The 22,730-nt window shown below is 35.0% G+C and overlaps 1 protein-coding gene across 1 annotated transcript; it reads left to right on the top strand.

Moving 5' to 3' along the window:
- The first annotated feature begins 533 nt into the window (after nt 1–533).
- LOC123315036 (mitochondrial proton/calcium exchanger protein) lies at nt 534–20,387 on the top strand. Its single transcript, XM_044900573.1, has 3 exons — nt 534–693; nt 750–2,656; nt 19,570–20,387. The coding sequence occupies exons 1-3, from the start codon at nt 642–644 to the stop codon at nt 19,819–19,821; spliced, it is 2,211 nt and encodes a 736-aa protein (XP_044756508.1). The 5' UTR covers nt 534–641; the 3' UTR covers nt 19,822–20,387.
- The last annotated feature ends 2,343 nt before the right edge of the window (nt 20,388–22,730 follow it).

Raw genomic sequence — 22,730 nt, forward strand, 5'->3', positions numbered from 1 at the left:
TTCTAAATGGTCAATTGAATTTAGCAGAAATCTCTCGCAAAGAAAAATCGTTTAACCTAACTCCTGCCAGTTGAAAGCACTGGTATAAATACCTTTTCCAATATTTTTTCGGAATCAATATTTCTATTCAGAAACCCAGACAATAATCCCAATATAACTTCTCCAAATAATAATTATAATTGTTAGACAACGTGAGATACGGGAAAACATAAGAAACAAAACTTGTTTTGACTTTGCAGTACTGACAAAGTAGTTTCGTAATTCAGTCGGCAGAGGGCGTCTAGATTTTTGGATTCGCCGATATCTCCTTGCTACTACCAAAGATTATAGAGTTAGGTTAACCTAACCTAACCTAACCTAACCTAACCTAACCTAACTCTATAATCTTTGGCTACTACCAGAGACCAGAGTTGTCTCTGCTACTACTGTTATCTCTCTTTTCTACCACCCCCCACTCTCTCGTGGGTATTCCTCGATGCGGTGAACAGGAAAACCACGTGAAGGCCTGTCCATGTCAAAGAGTTATCTAACTCTTTGGTCCATGTATTATTAGGTCTATGATCATTATCAAATCAAAGTCGAGGCAAGCCGAAATAGGTGTTTTACGTATACCTAGTTTTATATGAAACTGTAAAATAAAAATGTTCCATTTCGTTCGAAAATCTGCTATCAGTAGCTCTGGCATTTTAAAAAGTAAAAATGAGTTGAATTTTGTCACTTACGAATATTTGATAATACTTTCATTTCAGGTAGTCTGACAGTAAGATGTATAACAGAACGAGAATGTTTTCAATCCCCTATAATTTCAATGAATATTATAAATTCCAATTTGTCCTTCACAAGCAATCATTACAGCTCATCAGATAGTACAGTTTCACCTGTGCTTTATTCTAAAAAAATTGTATTTAGGAATATATCATTTTCACCTATAGATTTAAGTAAAGAACCTTTGAAGCCATCTTCCAAAGTGGAAGTAACAGTAGAGAATTTAAAAAAGAAAAAGGACGATGAACAAAAAGCTTCTACTGCAATAATTCATGAGCCTGTAAAGGAAATAATGAAAAAAAAATCTTTGAAAGAAAAAATTGTTGCTGAACTAGTTCATTATTATCATGGTTTCCGATTACTTTTCATTGATATGAAGATATCATGTGGCTTATTATGGAGAGTGTTGAACGGATATAGCTTAAGTAGACGTGAATATCGTCTCTTAATCAGAACTACTGGAGACATGTTCCGTCTTCTGCCATTTTCAGTTTTTATAATTGTACCTTTTATGGAGTTTCTATTACCTGTTTTCATCAAATTTTTTCCTGGAATGCTACCTTCAACTTTTCAGACAGCATCAGATACAGATGATAAAAATAAAAAAAATTTAAAGGTGAAATTGGAAATGGCAAAATTTTTACAAGAAACATTAGATAATATGTCCTTACAACACAAGGATCATTATTCAGAAGAGGCAAAACAGTTTGCTGAATGGTTCCATCGTGTGAGAACATCAGGTGAAAGAGTATCTAATGAGGAAATAATGAAATATTCTAAACTATTTGAAGATGAAATTACTTTGGACTCTCTATCCCGGAGCCAATTGGTAGCTTTATGCAGAGTGCTAGAAGTACAAACACTTGGAACTAATAATTTATTACGTTTTCAATTAAGAATGAAACTTCGTTCTTTAGCAGCAGATGATAAAATGATACAGAAAGAAGGAATTGATGCTTTAACTTTAGCTGAAGTTCAACAGGCTTGTAGGTCTAGAGGTATGCGGGCATATGGTTTATCTGAAGAACGTTTAAGATCCCAATTATCTCAGTGGTTAGATTTAAGTTTAAATGAGAAAGTTCCACCTTCCCTACTTCTTCTATCAAGGGCACTAATGCTTCCTGAGACAATTCCAACAAGTGATCAATTGAAGGCAACTATTTCTACACTACCTGATGCTATTATAACACAAACCAAAGCTGCCATTGGAGAAAAGGAAGGTAAAATTGACAATAAAGTAGCATTTGAACTATTAAAAGAAGAGGAAAGAAGGATTAAAGAAGAGAGAAAGGAGAAGAAGGAGCAAGAAGACAAATTAAAAGAAAAAGTGGATAAAGAGACCTTAGTAGACACTGCTCCTATAATTTCTGTAGATTCAGAAAAATTAACACTAGAAAAATTGAATGAAAAGCCTAAAGATAGGGAACTAGAAACAAAAGATATAGAGATAATTGAAAATGCATTAGATAGTATTTCAAAAGAGAAAAAGTTTATTGTTGAAAAAGAGGAACTACAGGATCTCAAGGAAGAATTAGCTGATTATAAGGAAGATGTTGAGAATCTTGAGAAAGCTGTTTCTTCACAAGAGAAACCAGAGATAAAAGAAAGTAAAGCTGCTAAGAGATTATTCAATAGAGTTAATAAAATGATACATAAACTGGATACGAAGCTTGTGGAGCTCAATGAAAAGGAAGCACAACTCAAAAAAGATTTGGAAATAGAAGAGACAGAAAAAAAAAAGCAAGAAGTACTTAAAATTGAGGATATCATAACTGCAATCAAGCAGATAAGGGATGTCCCAGATCAGTCAAGATTGGATAAAATCACCAAGGTATTGAGGAAGATTGATGATGATCTTGATGGATCTGTTAAAGTGGAAGATGTTTTGAAGGTGAGATTATATTCCCACTTACTAGTGAAATTTATTACATAACTTTAAATTGCGTCAGATGCATAGACCTCGCAGAACATGATTAAAATCAATTAGTCTAAGTATAATCTAACTATGTAGTTTGAAGAACTTTATTGAAGATCTTGGAATTAAGTCTAATAGTTCACTCTTTACCAGTTAGCTGGTAAATCTACTCTATTTGTAGTAATTTCTATGTTGGGAATACATCTGTTTGGTAAATGCAACACATTGAATTGAGAAAAGACGAAAATTTAGTATAGCCAATACATGCAATTTTTATGTTTGGTTCCCTTTATAAAAATTCGATAAAATATCTTAGAAACAAAAAAAGCCTGGATTGATGCAGCCATGACACATCATTGGTCATTTTCAATCGTGAATGCCTAGTCGAAAGTTATTTTTTTTTTTTTTTTATTTTATGAAAATAGGAATACAAACGGGTGTTCCAACCCAAAAAAAGTATTCACAAATTACATGGGAAAAAAATCATACAATCAAAAATAGAAAATTTCAACCTGAAATAGTTTCAAAACAACACTGTACAAAATGATAAATTATTCTTTCGATAATTTATAAGAAAAGCACTCACGAAACAACATTCTATGATAGTTTTTTTTTTAGTAGTTTTTTGAATTGAAAAATGGACGTATTAAAGGGATCGGTATCGCTAAATTCCGTGTTAAACGTCGTCAAAAATCTACAAATTGGCGAATTTTGCGTTACGTTCAAACGACGGAAAGGGACAGCAAAAGTTTCCCTCGATCTTAATCTTTTCTCGGGAACTCTAAAGGACAACAGCTGTAGAATAGAGGGAACCAAAAAGATGCCGTTCAGAACTTTATATAAAAAACTCATATCATAAATTTTTCTGCGGTTTTCTAAACTAAGCATATTGAACCTAGCCTGAGCTTCAGTGTAATCATGATCTTTTATGAGCAGATTATTACGGTATGACAGATATTTGAGAAATTTATGTTGCACTCTTTCTAATCTTTTAATATGACATTCATAATGAGGGTTCCAAATCGAAGAGGCAAAGTTCAGTTTATTCAGAACGAAGGTGTTGTACAGCGTGAGTAAACTCTTATTAGTCCTGAACAATTTAGCTTGTCGGAGAGTGAATCCAAGCATTTTATTCGAAGATGAAATTATGTGATCGATATGTTGAATGAAAGTTAACTTGGTATCTAAGAACACTCCCAAATCACGAACACCTTCAACCCGTCGCAACTGAACTTGGTCTATTTTATACCCGAACTTCAAGACATTTGTATTCCTGGTAAATGAAATAATGGAACATTTACTCAAATTAAGGAAGAGAAAGTTCTCTCTGCAGTACTGAGAGAACCTATCCAAATCCTCTTGAAGTAGAACGAAGTCCTCAATGCTCTTTATCTTTAGAAATATTTTGAGGTCATCCGCATAAAACAAAAAATCAGCAGTACGGAAACAGGAGGAGATATTATTAATATAAATGATAAACAGTAAGGGTCCCAGGTGCGAACCCTGAGGCACTCCCGATGTGCTAGAAAAATATCTCGATTTCTGCCCTCCCACACATACAAACTGGGATCTCCGCAACACATATGATATTACCCACCTCAATAGACTGCCACATATTCCCACTTCTGCAAGTCTGCGAAAAAGTACACTATGATTAACCTTATCGAAAGCTTTTTTAAAATCCGTGTATATTACGTCTGTCTGATTTTGCGATTCGAATCCATCATGTAGGGCTTCAAGGAAACCCACCAAATTGGTCTCTAGATTCCTACCTTTAACAAATCCGTGCTGGTTTTCAATTATCAGGTGCCTTATATGGTGACCTAATGAGCGCTGAACGAGGGATTCAAATAATTTTGGAATAGCGGAGAGAATAGCAATAGGTCTATAGTTCTGAACGAGATCCTTCCGGCCCTCCTTATGAACTGGAACGATTTTAGAAAGTTTCCAGCGACGTGGGAAATCTCCACTCCGGAGCGATCGGTTGAAGAGAATAGTAAGTGGTAATGATAAAGATTTAGAACAATTTTTCAAAAATATAGGCGGAATCTCATCGGGACCAGGTCCCTTATTAGGATCTAATGCTTTTAAAGCTTCTTCCACGATCGCTCCAGATAGGGAAACATCGCTTAAGTAATTACTGCTGTAGATGCTCTCCACACAATGCAAGTCATCAATCGGGGATGAAGGTGGTTCGAAAACAGAACTAAAATAATCAGCAAAACGCTCAGAAATTTCTTTCGAGGATGTTGCTTCAGTAGCTCCATCACTCATAACTGATGGAAATTTACCATGACCTTTCTTACGAGATATATACTTGTAGAAACTATTAGGATTCTTTGGTAACTCCTGCTCTATATGGTCAAGATAGCTGTAGAAATCCCTAGAAATAAGTTTTTTTGAAAGTTTTCTGAGCTTTTTGAATCTATAATGATGATATATGTCATTGTAAATTTTATATTTCTTATGAATGCTACACTTCTGCCGAATGATACGTATTGTTTCCTCGGAATAAAAGTAAGGGAATTTTTTATTTATTTTGGTTTTGGGTATATATTCGGTGATCAATTTATCGAGCATCTCGTAGAGAACATCCACGCCATCGTTTACATCTAAATCTCCCAAGAGGGAGTTCCAATCTACCATCAAGAGTTCAGAATTGATCGCATCGTAGTCGCCCCTTTTGAAATTAAATTTGAATGAGCAGTTCGTTCTTAGGTAGCTACGAACCCTTATATTGAAAAAGAACTCTATTGCTGGATGATGGTCATCCTCACTAACCATAGGAGCGTCACTACGACAAACGCGATCAATCCAATTTTTATTACACAAAATTAGGTCGAGCATTCTACCATTCCTATTAAAAATATTATTGAACTGTTTCAAATGCGAAAAATTCAAAGTATCCACAAAATGGGCATATTTATTTTCTACTTGTGAAGCAACTAATACATCACACGATGTTTGTCTCTCCCACTTTAAGGAAGAGCAGTTAAAGTCACCACAGAGCAGTATTATGTCCTGGTCACGGAAATTCAAAATATTGTCTTCCAATTTACTTGCAAATGAGTTGTAAGCCGTCTCGTTACCAGGTGCTATGTACACACAACAAATGTAGATTCTTATTCTATTGAGATCTATTACCACCCAAAGGTCCTCTTGGTCACTACTAAACTCCGGGACAAATCTAGCATTCAAATAGTCACGCACTAGCAAAAGCACCCCACCTCCGTCTTTTTTCATGGTTTGAGTTAAGTCTCTATCTCGCCTGAAGACGTTAAAATTGTCATCAACTAACTCGTCATCGCATATATTTTTATTCAACCATGATTCAGTCACAGCGATTACGTCGAACGAACTAGATATTACACTCAGTTTGAAGTCATGTAATTTAGTACGCAATCCGCGCACATTTTGGTATAGAACGTGTAGAGCCATTTTATCGTTTTCTTTTATTTTTAATTTAATTTTATATACACGTTATATACATATACATATATGTATATTAAGACAACCTGCTTAAATCAGATTCATTTTGTATCTGTATAATTTTAGATGTTTCATTTTTTCTTATAAGAATGCTACCATTCTGAATCCACACAAACCTGTAACCCTTTTCTCTGGCAAATTTGCGAGCTGATTTGAAAATAATCTTATTTTTGGTAGTTAGATGTTCATTTACGTAGAATTTTTCCGCTAGGCCATCGATTTTGAAGCCGCTCCTTCCACCCAAATCGCCACGTTTCGCTTTAACAGCAGACATGAATTTATCCCTCATTGATTTGGAAACAAACTTCACCACGATATTCTTCGGCTTGTTTTCGATTTTTGTGGGCACACGAGTAATGGATGATAATTCTTGAGGCTCAACGACTATGCCGACACATTCTCCAATCTTTTTAACAACGTCATTTAAATTTTCGTTTTTCTTTTCAGGAATATCCATAATTTCGATGTTATTTAATCTAGCATTCTGTTCAATCATATCCAATCTGATCTGTAGATTGGAAACTTCTTTTTTGAGGAAATCATTCTCCATTTTGATTTGATTGACTAATTTCAAGGCCTCATTAATCTTGCCTAATTTGTTCTCGAAATCGCTTATTTTATTCGAGCAGAAGGTAACGGAGCTCCGAAGTTCTCTCACCTCGCCCCTCATAGCAGAAACCTCAGTTTTTACAGATGTCATCAATTTAATCGCGCTTACATCCGACGGCATCACAATCTCGTCCTCAGCGTCGCCAGCATCCCAACGTTCGGAAGACGCCGATAATCCATGCGGAGACTCGGACGAAACATGAATCACCGGCGAAGATGCGTCACCAGGTTCACGCTCGCCGCGACATCCAACACACTCCCATCTGCCCCCCGGCATATTGTTTATCAGCGATAATTGGTTTTTTGACAGATCTGAGCATCTGCCATTTGCATGTAAAAAACACCCGGCATTTATTGCACTGCATACCTGGAGATTTTCTGTTGAGAGATCTGGTACAATTTCCACAAGCGGGCATGATGATAAGTTCAGTCAGACAAAGCAATAGTATTCACCAAAATTCAAGCTACAAGATGGTATAAGTTTCTTTTCAAAAGCACAGTTATTCGTATGATAATTCAACAGAAACAACGAGAGCACAAATCAGCGACCGGCATCAACGAAGTTCCACGACGATTGTCTGCACTTTTATAGAGCTAGCTTTACGTCTTCTGAGAAGAATATCTGGTTATCAGTGTTTTTGTACAACAGTCATTTATCTACTGAATAAGTCATCGGAAGTGCCTGGAATCCCTTCTCGAGTTAGTTGAGTTATTGGATGTGTGGATAAATGATTCAAATTCATTGTGTATTTTATGACAGTGTGACATAACGTGCGGTGTGGGAACACCCGCGTACCCCTGAGAATTTCCGAACTCCTATTGCGCCTCCTTCCTATATCTTCTTACCTCTTATAACGTGAAGTTAGCCGAACCCCATATGGTTTCTTCGGATTACTAATGAAATTTTGAATATTACCGATTCCGTAATTGAACTCATATTCGAAATCCGTTGTTACATTCTACAGGCACTTTTCTATGAGGAATTTGAATATGATATTATTGAATTTTTTGATCCAGTCATTTTCGAGATAAGACAGGGATTTCTGATTTTTCAAATCCAAACTGTAATTGAAAGTTCTTTCGTCTTGCTGCATTTTTTTTGCTGATTTCAAAAATGTATCATAAACTTTCTGATTCTCTGTTGAATTATAAATAGGCTGGCTTACCATAGCAATCGTTGAATATGCTTTATCTTTTATGAACCTGAGCCTCTATGATTGGAATCACGGATTGCTGAATAAATATTTCGATGATTGTCATCGTTTGTTCTAATAATAAGAATGAATTCAGATGCATACCACCCGACGATATGAATATCGACAAGTGTAACGATCTGAATTGAACTAGCCAATTTGCCATCGTCAAGGCCCCAAATGGAGTACACCACTCCACCGAAGAAAAGCAGATGCTGACCATGGATTCGGCCTCATCAGAGCAACATAGCATTTTTCTACGGTGGAGAACCTTTGGAATTGATGGAACTTTATTCAATGTTGGTATGGTCTTCTGGGTATTATTTACCCAGAGCGCCACCCAACATGAAACGGTGTCCGATTCAATCCCCTCCAGATAGAAACCAAGACGAGGACAATAGCATATGTCCCATGTTTTCCCTAATTCAGTAGTTCAGTACGCCGTTCGCTTTGCGAACGTCAGACGCATGATGAATTGAGAAGTCTGGGAACGCGCCACAGATTACAGAGTAGAACGCGCTCAGATCACGGCAGAAATGATGCCAGCGGTACAGTAATGAAGAATCGAATGATAAGTATTTACCCTGTGTGATTTATGAAAGAATAACAGTATTTGATATTCAGGGTTTAATATTAAGATATAATAGTGATTGGCGACGTTTCGGGCAGTGCCCTTTTTCTAGCCTGTAAAAAACAATGTACACAATGTAAAAACAACAAGAACAAACAAACAATTTATGAGTATTATAAAATTTTAAAACTTAGTTAGATAGAGATCTAATTCTTTTATTACTTTTGAAATAATTTATTTATTTAATTTAGTTATTTCCCAACTTGTTTGTTGGATGTCATTGGGGTTATGATTTTAAATGATCCTGGAGTTGTCACGTCAATAATGATTTCTTCTTCTTGTTTGTTTTCGTTGGTCGGCTTATTTGAGACTGTTCAAAATAGTGGAGTAGATGTTGTGAAGGTATCTAATGTCTGATCTGTCATTAATGGATTTTTCATTTTGTATTATGTGAATCATTTCGAGAATTTCTCTAGATTTCTTATTTCTTTCTCGGTCCAATACTATAGTCTCGTCATAATTGAATGTATGTCCATTCTCGGTTTTGTGCTTGTAAAGTGCTGTTTGTGTTTTGAAGTACTTGTGTCCTTTCAGTCTGTCTTTCAGTTTTTGTTCTGTCTGTCCTATGTATACACCCTCACAATTATTGCAATTGATCTTATATACCACATGAGATGTTTTCTCTATCGGAAAAAATAGGAAACATCTTGAAACCCTACAGCAACGTAAAAATTGCGCACAAACCACACATTCAAATTAAACAACTATATAGCAAATTAAAATCACCAACACCATTAACAGAAACATCTCATGTGGTATATAAGTTCAATTGCAAAAATTGTGAGGGTGTATACATAGGACAGACGGAACAAAAACTGAAAGACAGACTGAAAGGACACAAGTACTCCAAAACACAAACAGCACTTCACAAGCACAAAACCAAGAATGGACATACATTCAATTATGACGAAACTATAGTATTGGACCGAGAAAGAAATAAGGAATCTAGAGAAATTCTCGAAATGATTCACATAAAACAAAATGAAAAATCCATTAATGACAGATCAAACATTAGATACCTTCACAACATCTACTCCACTATTTTGAACAGTCTCAAATAAGCCGACCAACGAAAACAAACAAGAAGGAGAAATCATTATTGATGTGACAACTCCGGGATTATTTAAAATCAGTGTTTAAAATCATAACCCCAATGACATCCAACAAACAAGTTGGGAAATAACTAAAAATAAATTATTTCAAAGATAATAAAAGAATTAGATCTCTATCTGAAAAAGTTTTAAAATTTTATAATACTCATAAATTGTTTGTTTGTTCTTGTAGTTTTCACATTGTGTACATTGTTTTTTACAGGCTCGAAAAAGAGCACTGCCCGAAACGTCGCCAATCACTATTATATTTTAATATTAAACCCTGAATATCAAATACTGTTATCCTTTCATAATGAAGAATGATCACGCCTAAACGGTGAGGCAATGAATACAATAATAAGAATAAATTCAGATGCATACCACCCGACGATATGAATATCGACAAGTGTTGCGATCTGAATTGAACTAGCCAATTTGCATCTGAATTTATTCTTATTATTGTATTCATTGCCTCACCGTTTAGGCAGTGTTCCAGAAAAAATATCACCCTGTAGATCTTCTATCAGATCGATTACATCCTAATAAAACACAGATATCGAAACGCAATAAAAACAGTAAAAGCTTACCCTGGTGCGGACGTATCATCTGATCATAATCCTCTTATTGCTAGGTTTCAGTTACAACTAAAAAAGATGCAAAACAAGCATAAAGTTGATAAACTAGACATAGAGAAACTAAAATCAGAGAAAAACTTAAACAACAAATCAACGCAAACTTAGAAAAAGCCACCACCAAATCTCAGCAAAATGAGGAAAGCGCAGAACAACAATGGCAGTTCCTTAAAACAGCACTTATAGAACCAAGTAAAAAAGAACTTATAACAAGCAAACATAAGAAAGAAGATTGGATGACAGACAGAATCTTGGAGTTAATGGATGAAAGAAGAAGATGCAAGTCAAATAACAACATTCGATACAAGCAGCTGCAAATCCAAATAAGGCGAAAAATAAGAGAAGCAAAAGAAACATACTTCTCTGATAAATGTAAGGAGATAGAAGATTTACAAAACAAGTATGACAACGTTAATCTAAACAAGAAGGTCAAAGAGCTCGCGGGAATGAATAAAAGAAATACTTCAAATATACTCCTCGACAAAGAAGGAAATATCATAATGGAAACTGAACAAAAACTAAAGCGATGGAAGGAATACATAGAGGAATTATTTTATGACCAGAGAATGGAAGAACATCAAGATGGAGATGTAGGACCTGAAATAACTAAGTGCGAGGTTGAACATGCACTTGAATCCATGAAAAATAAGAAATCTGCAGGCCCAGACGAGATACCAAGTGAGTTGCTTAAATTAATTAACGACAAAAACATAGATATTTTGGTGAGTTTATACAACACAATTTACAATACAGGAATTATACCAAAGGAAATGTTAACATCAACATTCATATGTCTATCGAAAAAAGTTAATGCCAGAGAATGCAGCGACTACCGAACCATAAGCTTAATGTCACATACATTAAAAATTCTCCTTAAAATTATACATACCAGAATACGTTCCAAACTAGAACTGGATATTAGTGAGAGTCAATTTGGCTTCCGAAATGGGGTTGGCACAAGAGAGGCATTGTTTTCTCTCAATGTGTTGACTCAGAGATGCCTGGATGTTAATCGCGACTTCTATATCTGCTTTATAGACTATAATAAAGCTTTTGATAAGGTAAAACACTACCAACTTATAGACCTTCTTAAGAACAAAAACCTGGACAAACAAGATGTAAGATTAATTTCAAATCTGTATTACAACCAACGGGCCACAGTAAAAAATGGGCAGGAAAGATCTGAGGAAATGGAAATAAAGAGAGGAGTCAGGCAAGGTTGCATACTATCGCCCTTGTTGTTTAATGCGTACTCGGAGCAAATTATACTAGAAGCCTTGGAAAGTGAGACAGCTGGTATAAAGGTGAATGGAGTCTTGATCAACAACATCAGATATGCTGACGATACCGTAATAATAGCTGACTGTCTGGAGGATTTAGAGAGAGTTATGAACAAGATATTAAGATGTAGCGGGAAGTACGGACTTTCTCTTAATGTCAAAAAAACCAAGTTCATGAAAATCAGCAAGAACAATGACCCAAACGAAATACTGCTGGTTGGAGGTCAGCAGGTCGAAAGAGTAAAAAGATACACTTACTTAGGAACACTTATAACAGAAAACAATGACTATACCGCAGAAATAAAAACTAGAAGAGAAAAAGCTCGTTCCAACTTTATAAGAATGAAAAAAGTCCTGTGTAGCAAGGATCTGACATTGCATCTCAAACTGCGATTGGCAAAATGCTACGTACACAGTGTGCTCTATTATGGGGTGGAAGCATGGACGCTAAATGCAGATGCAATGAGGCGTCTTAACTCTTTTGAGATGTGGACCTACCGAAGAATTCTGAGAGTTTCGTAGACGGATCGTATCACCAACATCGAGGTGCTAAGAAGAATCGGTAAAGAAAAAGAAGTTGAACGTACCATCAAGGAGAGAAAGTTACAATATTTGGGACACATAATGCGAGGCGAGAAGTACAATATCTTACAATATCTTTTTTTTCTTAAACTCACTTAAGGAATCTCCCCTTTTCGTTCGTACGTTCAATTTAGGAACACCCTGTATGAAAGAGAAAATTATTCGACTGTCGGTGATTCCTATCACAGAAGGTTGAGTTTACATAGACTTATGTGGAGTTCACGAGCCCTAATGCATTTTAAATGGTCGCTATGGTTACGCCAGCCTACTGAAAATTCAACAGTGAATCGAAAAGCAGGAAAAAGTATTGAATTTTTTTCCTTATGTTATATTCATGTGAATAGCGACATGTGATACATTTTTGAAATCAGCAAAAAAATTTCAGCAATATGAAAGAACTTTTAACTATGGTTAACATTTGAAAAATCAGATATCCCTGCCGTATCTCGAAAATGACTGGATCAAAAAAATTTTTAATATCATATTCGAATTCCTCATAAAAAGTGCCTGTAGAATGTAACAACGGATTTCGAATACGAGTTCGAATAAGCGAGTTATTCAGTTTCATTGAAAATGACAATTTCTCAATTTTCGTTCATAACTCAAAATCTATGAACTATGGACGTTAGGTTGGATCAGCAGCTGTCATTGACGTAACCTATCTATGTACCTAACTTCAGCCATCAGCTGACCCAGATTTGTACTTTTATATTTCAGTTAGACCTAAAACTGCAATAATATCAACTTCCAGTCATTCTTATTTTCACCGCCCAACAATTTTTCCCCATGCCAGTTATGTACAGTTAATTCAAAATGAGGATCTTTCAAAATTACTACATTGAGAGGTTAATGTTCAGTTTCGTAAACAATTGAATTGACTTAGTTTATGAAGGAAGATATAGAAACATCTTGAGTAAGTAAAGGGTTTATGCACATCTAGGTGGGAGTTTTCAGGTATCTATCTAAAAAAAAATCTGTCTAAGGAGAATTATTCAATGTTATGATATATTATGTATCCTGAAATCTAAAATGCATTGATGTTGAAAATCACAGCTCATGGAATATTTAAACTGTAATGTTCTAACATTCCGAATTGATTCAAGATTAAGACTATTGTCTTAATGGAACCATAGTTTTTTTAATACATACAACGTATGTATAATCACCTATATATAAGGGGGATGGACTCATTTAATACCAAGGATTATAGATCATGTTTTATAATATTATAATCCCTGTAATGTACTCAGAAAACAATTTTGTTTCATTCTGACAGCTCTAGAATGTACTCGGAAAAAATTTTGTTGCATTCTGACAGCATTAGAACGCCACCTCCAACAATCAAATGAACCGATTTTTTTTTCTATTCAGAATTTTTTAAGGATTCCTTCTCCCGAAAATAAATCTGTTCAAAATGACCGACCGAGGAAGTTGATGGCTAAAGTACATAGAGGGACGAGTAAAATATTTTAACATGATGTTTTGTTCATAATAGAGCTTCGAGGATCAAAATGAACCATTCCGTCTAAAATTAGACGCATATTCCTCATTTTTTAAGTTCTGTACAGCCGGCCAAGAAAATTGGTGGATAGAGGAATCTTTTGAGTATCCCTTCTCCACAAGATAAGTCAGTTCGAAATAGCCGGCCAAAGAAATTGATGGCTAAAGTACATAGAGGTATAGCTAAAATATCCTTACATAATTTTTTTGTTCATACTACAGCGCCGAGGATCAAGATGAACTATTTAGTCTACGATAAAGCGCATATTCCTCATTTTTCAAGTTCAGTATGGCCAACCAAGAAAATTGATGGATAGAGGAATTTATCAGTATGTACTCAGAAAAAAATTTTGTTTCATTCTGACAGTATTAGAACGCCACCTCTAACGATCAAATGAACCGATTTTTTTTCTATTCAGAATTTTTTAAGGATTCCTTCTCCAGAAAACAAATCTGTACAAAATGACCGGCCGAGGAAATTGATGGCTAAAGTACATAGAGGGATGAGTAAAATATCCCTAACATAATTTTTCTTTCATACTACAACTCCAAAGATCAAAATGAACTATTCAGTCTAAGATGAAGCGCATATTCCTCATTTTTCAAGTTCAAAAGCCCGATCAAGAAAATTGGTGGATAGAGAAATATTTTAAGAATTCCTTCCCCATAAGATAAGTCAATTCAAAATAGCAGGCCAAAGAAATTGATGGCTAAAGTACATAAAGACTAAAATATCTTAACATAATTTCTTGTTTATAATAGAGCTTCGAGGATCAAATAGCTATTCCGTCTAAGATTAGGCGCATATTCCTCATTTTTCAATTCAATTTTCATTCAGTTCAAAATGGCCGACCAAGAAAATTGTTGGAAAAAAGAATGTATCAAAATGTACTCATAAAAAATTTTGTTTCATTCTGAGAGCCCTAGAACCCCATCTCCAACGATTAAAGTGAACCGATATTTTTTATTCCATTCAGAATGTTTTAAGGATTCCTTTTCTAGAAGATAAGTCAGTTCGAAATGACCGGCCGAGGAAAGTGATGGTAAAGTACATACCCAGGTGACCAGTAACATATCTGTTATGTTTTCTCGGGAGATCGAATAGGGAACTTTGTTATGTGTTATTTTTCTGTAACCATTACGTATCTGATACGATATTTAGGATGTACCTGTGCTGTATTTAAATTATATCCACATTTTGTAAATTTCATGTACCCGCTCCAAGATATCCACGTAACATATTTGTAACATTGTTCTTTATTTGCCATGTATCATTTTGAGATCATCGACAGAGCATGACACCATAAGCGTTTTAACTACCGTCGAGGGCGCTGTAAAACGTAAACAAATATGGAGGATTGTGAGAAATACTATTGATACTGCTGTCGTTTCAATATTTATTTATTATCATTTAGACGTTTTGTCAGTTGAATAGTGGATTACTGAAAGTGAAGTGCAGATATTGAAAGTTTGATAAGTTATTTGTGTGTCATAGTGATTTTCCAGTGAAATGGTGAATTACTGAAAAGAAAGTGCTATGGATATCGAACTGTAGGTCAATAAATCATTTCTCGTATTTTCATAGCAGTCCTATAAAACATAATAGGCTATGGTTGTATTATATCCAGCATATAAAAATTATATTTGAATAAATAATGTCCTGTTTGATGTAAATTTCGATATAGGTTATTTTCTCACGTGTTGCATGTACCTCATATGTAGAAATAAATGAATAAATCATATACCTATATTGAAAATTTTTTCTTCAGAAAGATATGAAATATGCATATAGTATTCTTATCATTTTCATAACGCATAACATGGACAAAATTCTTCTAAAAACTTTTTGACCTAAGCCAAAAGATTAATGAGCTGTTGATTACTCTTTTTATGGAATGCAGGAAAGTGCAAAGACCAGAAAGACATGTCCTAATCTTTCTTGGAAAACAATAATCATGAACCCAGCAGTTTGCATGATGTAATTTATTCTTTCTAGTTCTATTAGTGTGCACTAATTTTGTAATCTGAAATGTATGAAAATATATTGTTTTTGAACATTAGTTCATTCGTTCACATACCTCACCGAACTGATGTGAGATGTTTTTGAATTTTATTTTTAAAAATGATTGATAAACACACTATTTGAAAAATCAAAATTCGAGTTCATTATTATTGCAATAGTTTATATTAATTTCCATAATTTTTCATCTTTTTATTGAAAGCGTTTTTAATAACAAATGAAACATAATAAACATAACACATGTAGGTAATATATATAGATCTCCCATGAAACAAATATTTGCATGATCCATGTTTGAACTATTTATGCTCCTTTCAGAAAGGAGATGTGTTCCTTGTTTGAGGCGGACATAGGAGCATAGCTACTACATAAGCGTTCTGTATTTGTACTCTTAGTGTGATATATCGGTTATAAAACAAGGAGCGCGGGATACATTTCTGCTTCATAACTGTTATGAGATATGGTCACCTGGGTAGAGGGTTGACCCAAATATACTAACATAATTTTTTGTTCATACTAGAGCTCCGAGGAACAAAATGAACTATTCAGTCCACGATGTAGCGCCTATTCCTCATTTTTCAAGTTCAAAATGGCCGGCCAAGAAAATTGGTGGATAAAGGAATGTATCAGAATGAACTCAGAAAAACCACATCCAATGATGAAAATGAACCGATATTCTTTTTACGATGGAGCGCATGTTCCTCGTTTTTCTTCTAAAATTTAAAATGGTCATCCAAGAAAATTGATGGAATGGATGCATTGGGAAATGAATTTTCTTGGCCATTTTAAATTTTCAAAGAAAAAACAGGAACATACTCTCGATCGTAGACGGAATACCAGTTCGTTATCGTTTTATCCTTGAAGTTGGAGCTCCAGGGCTATAAGAAAGAAATAGAAATTTTTCTGAGTAAATCTGATACATTTCTCTATCAATTTTATTGGCCAGCCGTTTTACACATTCGAAAAAATATGAGAAACATGCTCTCGATCGTCTACAGTATAGTGGTGGTTCATTTTAATCGTTAGAGCTTGGGCTCTAGGGCTTTCCGAATGAAAAAAATCATGTTAGGATATTTATTTATTTCTCTATTAAGTCTATCTATCAATTTCTCTGACGGTATATTTTGAATAGATATTTCTCCTGGCGTAGAAATCCATAAAATATTCTGAATAGAAAAAAAACGTATGAAATTATAGATTATAAACCCTAATTTATAATCCTTGGTAAGAAATCACTCCATCCCTCCTTGGATATAACTCATTATTTATTAGCTTCGGCATTCTATTCTAAATAAGGGAAAAAATTAACAGACTGCAGCATTGATATAAGACATGCGGTATTAACCGTGGTGGAATAGTCGTTCTTGAAACTGGCCGGGGGTAAACATCACTACAGTGTATAAATCGGGTTGATTTGATTGATTGATTTTATTTTAGCTTATGACTTTTTATTATTGATTTGTTTGTAAAAGATGGATCCCCCGAAAACATAGATGTCTGGGCTTACTAGTCTATAAGTTAATTTGATATCGGGAAGGTCCGAAAAAATAGTAGGAAATGTTCCTCTCCACTCAGAGAAACATTATCATTCATTAGATGAATGTAAACTTCTTGGTAGGGTGTTTGGAATTAGTGGTTGGAGTATGCTGCTTGGGTGGTCTGGCATGGTGATTTCGGCTTCTATACTTAATGACATCTTCAACATATGGGATGTTAAGGTCTTTATGTGCAGATTCCGGCTGGAAACATACCACGGTGCTTTGACTATAATTCGTTGTATTTTTGATTGGCTTTTTTGAATCATAGCAGTATAAGATTTGTTTGCGCAACCCAAGAGTTCTATTCCATATATCCTATTATATTGGTTTAATTATGGTCTTGTGCAATAATATTTTGTTTTCAAGTGATAACTTTGATTGTCTGCCAGTCGGTCATTGGATTTTTTCATTTTAATATCAGTTTGATTCCTTTAATATAAATAATAAATAAATTACATGAAATATATATCGCCAAGGATGCCTCAATGGCGGACGATAGCTGTCGTTATGGCTGTGCGACACATGAAACTATACAGCACATCACCGGGGGATGTCAGAAGTTCGCGGGCACGGAGTACAAAAATAGACATGATGCTGTTGCCAAGATTCTTCACCAAGAATTGGCACTAAAACACCAACTTCTAAGTTCGAAAAAGGTTCCTTATTACAATTACCATCCGGATGCTGTGTTGGAAAATGAACATCACAAGCTCAACTGGGATCGCACGGTTCTGACAGACCGGAAAATAACCCACAATAGACCAGACCTCATATTGCTCAATAAGAAAGAGGACAGAGCACTATTCATCGATGTGTCGATTCCAAATAATAACAATCTTCTAGATAGGCACACTGAAAAAATTTCAAAATACAGGGATCTCGAGGAATAAACCAGAAGACAGTGGAAGCTGAAAGATATCAAGACCATCCCTATTGTCATTTCATCTACAGGCTTGATACCGAAGAAACTACTGAGAACTTGAGGAAACTTCAATTGGACGAAAATATCTATAGAGTGATGCAGAAGGCGGTACTGCTCGGAACGGCGAGAACTGAACGCAAGTACATGGGGAATGCAGAGGAACACCGTCTGCGCCGACAGGAAGTGCGGGTGGAGCAGGAATCCAACCTACAGCAGGGAGGCGAGGAGCGACCCGGACCCGACCACCACCACGAGCCCGAAAACCTGGAAAGGGCTCCAACAGAGCTAAATCCTGTTGATATCTGAGATATCTGGGATAAGTTAATTTTTCTCTGGAGAGGAGTGTGAAAGCCGCAAGGCTAAAGTCATAATTTATTTGCATTTCAAAAGTTATTAGAAATAATTAATTAGAAATGAGGTCAAATCAGATAGATAAAGTAAGCTATTTAAAGTTCCTACAACCTATAAAAAATTCATCTAGTGAATAAGGTTCGATGCTAACTAGGAAGGGGTATACTTTCTTCTTATAGTCATTGAGTTCTTTAATAGTTCTCAGACTTTTTGGAAGTGAGTTATATAACTTCATACACATATATTTACTATTATTCTGAGCTAGACTGAGGGAATGTTTAGGATACAAGAAGGGTGCCCTACGTCTAGTGTTGTTAACATTTAAAAATTCTTCAAAGAATTCAGGATATTTTCTGATAAATAACATACCTCTATGTATGTATAGCCCGACTACAGTCAACAAGTTATCCCTTCTGAACACTCCCCTACAAGTTTCACGGTATTTCATTTTGTTGATGACCCTAATGGCCAACTTCTGTATCCTGAGGACCTTAAACAACTGATTACTGTTGCCCCAAGTCACCATACCGTATGTGGAATCCCGTAGTGTTCAAGCTTCTGTATCAGTTGTTTGTGGTTGACAGAATCTAAGGCCTTCGAAAGGTCCAAGAAGAGCCCTACAGGTCTTCCTCCACATTATCCACGGCATCGACGAGTTTACTTGTTAGCGCTGGAAGACTTCAGTCTCTGTATTTCTATTCTTCCTGAAACCATGCTGGTGATTGGTGAATATTCCAAATTTTCTGAAAAAGGACAGCAATCTGTTAGATAATATTTTCTCAAAGAGTTTCGCAAAAGTTGTTAAAATGCTGATGGGGCGATAGTTCTTCATTGCAGTAAAGGTCCTTTCTTATAGCAGGGTCTGATAATTGCCAGCTTGAGGTTGGTACTTGGTAGTACAGATCCAACTCTCCGATTGCAGATTGGTCCAAAAAAGTGGATCTCCTGGCCTGCTAGTTAATAAATAAATTCAATGAGACAAATCCCTAATGTTATAGGTTAAGTTACACCCATTAATATACTGTTTTTCATCTTCATAATAATGTTTCAGGTTATTGAGATTATTGGAAAAGAAAATGTTAATCTCTCAGATAAACAAGTGGATGAATTGATTGAACTCATAGACAAAGAAGAAATATTGGAAGTTGAAGACAAAATTGAGAAAGCTCTTCAAAAAGATAAGGAAGCACAGTTGGAAAAAAACAAGGAGTCCCCAGGACATTCTTCAACAGATAGTGATATCAAAAATAAAGATGAGTTGCAAAAACGTGATGAGCAATCAAAATCACATAGATCAAAATGATGATTCATAGTAATCAAAGAAAGTAGTTTGTGTCTAATTTTTTCAAATCTTTAGTGGTTGAAAGTATTTTAATGAAATTATTTTTATGATATGTATAAAATTGGAGAACTAGTGAGATAAATGGGAATGTTCAAAGAATACTTTTTTCACTCCTCATATAGTATTTTTATTATATTACATGGATACCTTGTAAATAATAATCCCATATTCGAAATTTTGTATGTGAAAGTCTCAACTTATGAATTGAGTCGATTTCTAATGCATAATTTTCTGAGGAAAATATTAGTAATATTAATTTGTAAGTTTGGAACTGCTGACCTTGTGATATGCTTTTACAGGTTAATCAATTGGTTCTTACCTAGTTACTAAACTAGTAAATATGGATAACTTGTATATTTGATGTACATTATTATTATGTTGCTTATTTATAGTATTCAAAGTTTCATTTGCTTTTTTGAGAAGTTTCTTATTTTAATTTGAATACCCATTCCTTTCTGGTTATATTTTTGTGAGATATTTATAAGTGTAATATATTGTGAAGAATAAAATAAAACTTTGAATTTTGATTGTTAAAAATTTTTGGTGTACTTTTTCAACTCAACTACAGAGAGAGAGAGAGAGAGAGAGAGAGAGAGAGAGAGGGGGAGAGAGAGAGAGAGAGGGAGAGAGAGAAAATAACTTCATTAAATATGTATTCGAAGGGCTTACAATCCAGGTTTTCCTGCCCTGTAATATAGGGTTTTTCAACAAGAACTTTGTTTCTCACTATGGCCCCACTGGAACTACATGAAAGTTTTGACATTTGGTTTTTGACATATCTATAGTAGAAACTTGGGCAATTGTTACAATGAATTCCATTTCACTCAAAAATCGTTTCAAAATAATACAAATTCACTATTAAAATGGTGGATCTGTAAAAGTTTTATAGATCGGTCAACATAATCGAGAGATGTTAACAACTAAATTTTGGCCTATTGTTAAAGATATGGATACCACAAATATGTGGCAAAAATTATAGAGTTAGGAAGATGAGAAACGCTCCTATATCTCTAGCAAAGATTATAGAGTAGGAAGATGGGAAACGACCCTATATCTCTAGTACTAAAATCCGACTACACTTTGGACCTGTGTTTCACATACTGAGAAATTAGATGGCGCTGAAATCGTACTGTCAAACTATTAAATTACAGTTTTGTCTTTTAATTGAAGGGCGCGAAATTCGATGTTTCGACAAAACAAAACCAGCGCTTTGTTTTTTGAACAGGATGTTTTTTTTATGTAAAAATTGGGTAATCATGATTTTCGTCATGTGGATGTGGGCGGATTTTCGACATCCCAACTGCGCCCGCTCGAATCCAATTACCGTTGAGGGCGCTGCGAAATGTAAACAAACTTTGACGTTTGTCAGTACTCTTTTCGAGATTTGTACGGCCTAACAGAGATTTTCTAGTAAATCAAGATATTTATCGGAATTATCGGAAGTGAATTGATTGATTTAGCTTCGTGAAGAAAGATCAACATTCTTTGGAGATACTTCATTTGAAAGGGATGAATTGTGGAATGAAATCGATCGATGACATTGGTGATCCACTGTACCTAGACACAAGTTCCTATTATTTCACAGATTCTTTCTTGAAGTAAACCTAGGTAATAATGTTGAGGTAGCATATACTGAGTTTGTGGAGTAGGTAGAAACTATACATCCTGATAACTAAAGCGTTTATGTGGAAGTTTTAAAGTTTCTATTTAAAATATTTAAATTCCATTTTTGATATAGGTGTTCCTCATACTGAAAGCTCAAAAGACATAAATTGAATTTATCAGAAAACCCTCGCCGAGAAAAATCGTTTGACCTAAAACCTAAAACCTGCCAGTTGAAAGCGCTGGTATAAATACCTTTCCAATATTTTTTCGTAATCAATATTTCTATTCAGAACCCCAGACAATAATCCCAATATAACATCTCCAAATAATAATATTAATACTTTGTTGGACAACGTGAGATAAAAGAAAACATAAGAAATTAAACTTGTTTTGACTTTGCAGTACTGACAAAATAGTTTCGTAATTCAGTCGGCAGAGGGCGTCTAGATTTTTGGATTCGCCTCTCTCGGGCATAGACTTATAATATGTTATAATATGTTATTTATAAGTCTATGCTCTCGGGGCATTTTGTTGTCAGATTGTGCAAAAGCCATAGAGATTGTCTCTGGCAAAAGCCATATCCTCGGATTCGGACTAATAATGTTATTGCCAATTGGAGAAATTTATCACATTATACTCGTAGGTATGTGGGCTTCTCCGCATTAATTTTTTTACGAAATCCTTTTGAAAATGTATAAAATAGTGTTAAGGAATGACAGCTCTATTCAGATGAGAGGAAGTTAGAAAATGGATACCTATTAACACATAAACATTTGCATAAATTAATTCAATACTTTCCTACGACCACAGAACACAAATAATGTGGTTGAGCCATAGAGAAAGGGAAAGAGTCTTGTCTCTGGGTTGAGCCATAGACCACTCTGTAATCTGTGGCCATAGACCTATTAAACACATGGACATGGAGTCCACGAGTGCGGTAGAGACAACTCTCTATGGAGTGCGGCCAACACATTGAACTAAAGAGAACTTTCTTTAGTTCAATGGGCCAACATAAGCGAAGAGAGAGATGGAGCTAGTATGGGCAAGAAAACGCCTTAGCGCTAAGCGCATACGATTTATTTCGTTTTTTTTATATTTAGGGAAAATTAGAAATGAAATTTGCTTGGAAATATTTCGATAATTGATTATGAACTTTTAATCTTTTAATTTAGGTATTAATTTCCGAGCTATATACCTATATTGGCTTGCGTTAGCGGTTAGAGATGAGCAAGTACCTGTATAATTGAATTAAAAAAATATTGAAC

Source organism: Coccinella septempunctata, chromosome 6 (assembly GCF_907165205.1).
Source record: "Coccinella septempunctata chromosome 6, icCocSept1.1, whole genome shotgun sequence".
Taxonomy (NCBI): domain Eukaryota; kingdom Metazoa; phylum Arthropoda; class Insecta; order Coleoptera; family Coccinellidae; genus Coccinella; species Coccinella septempunctata.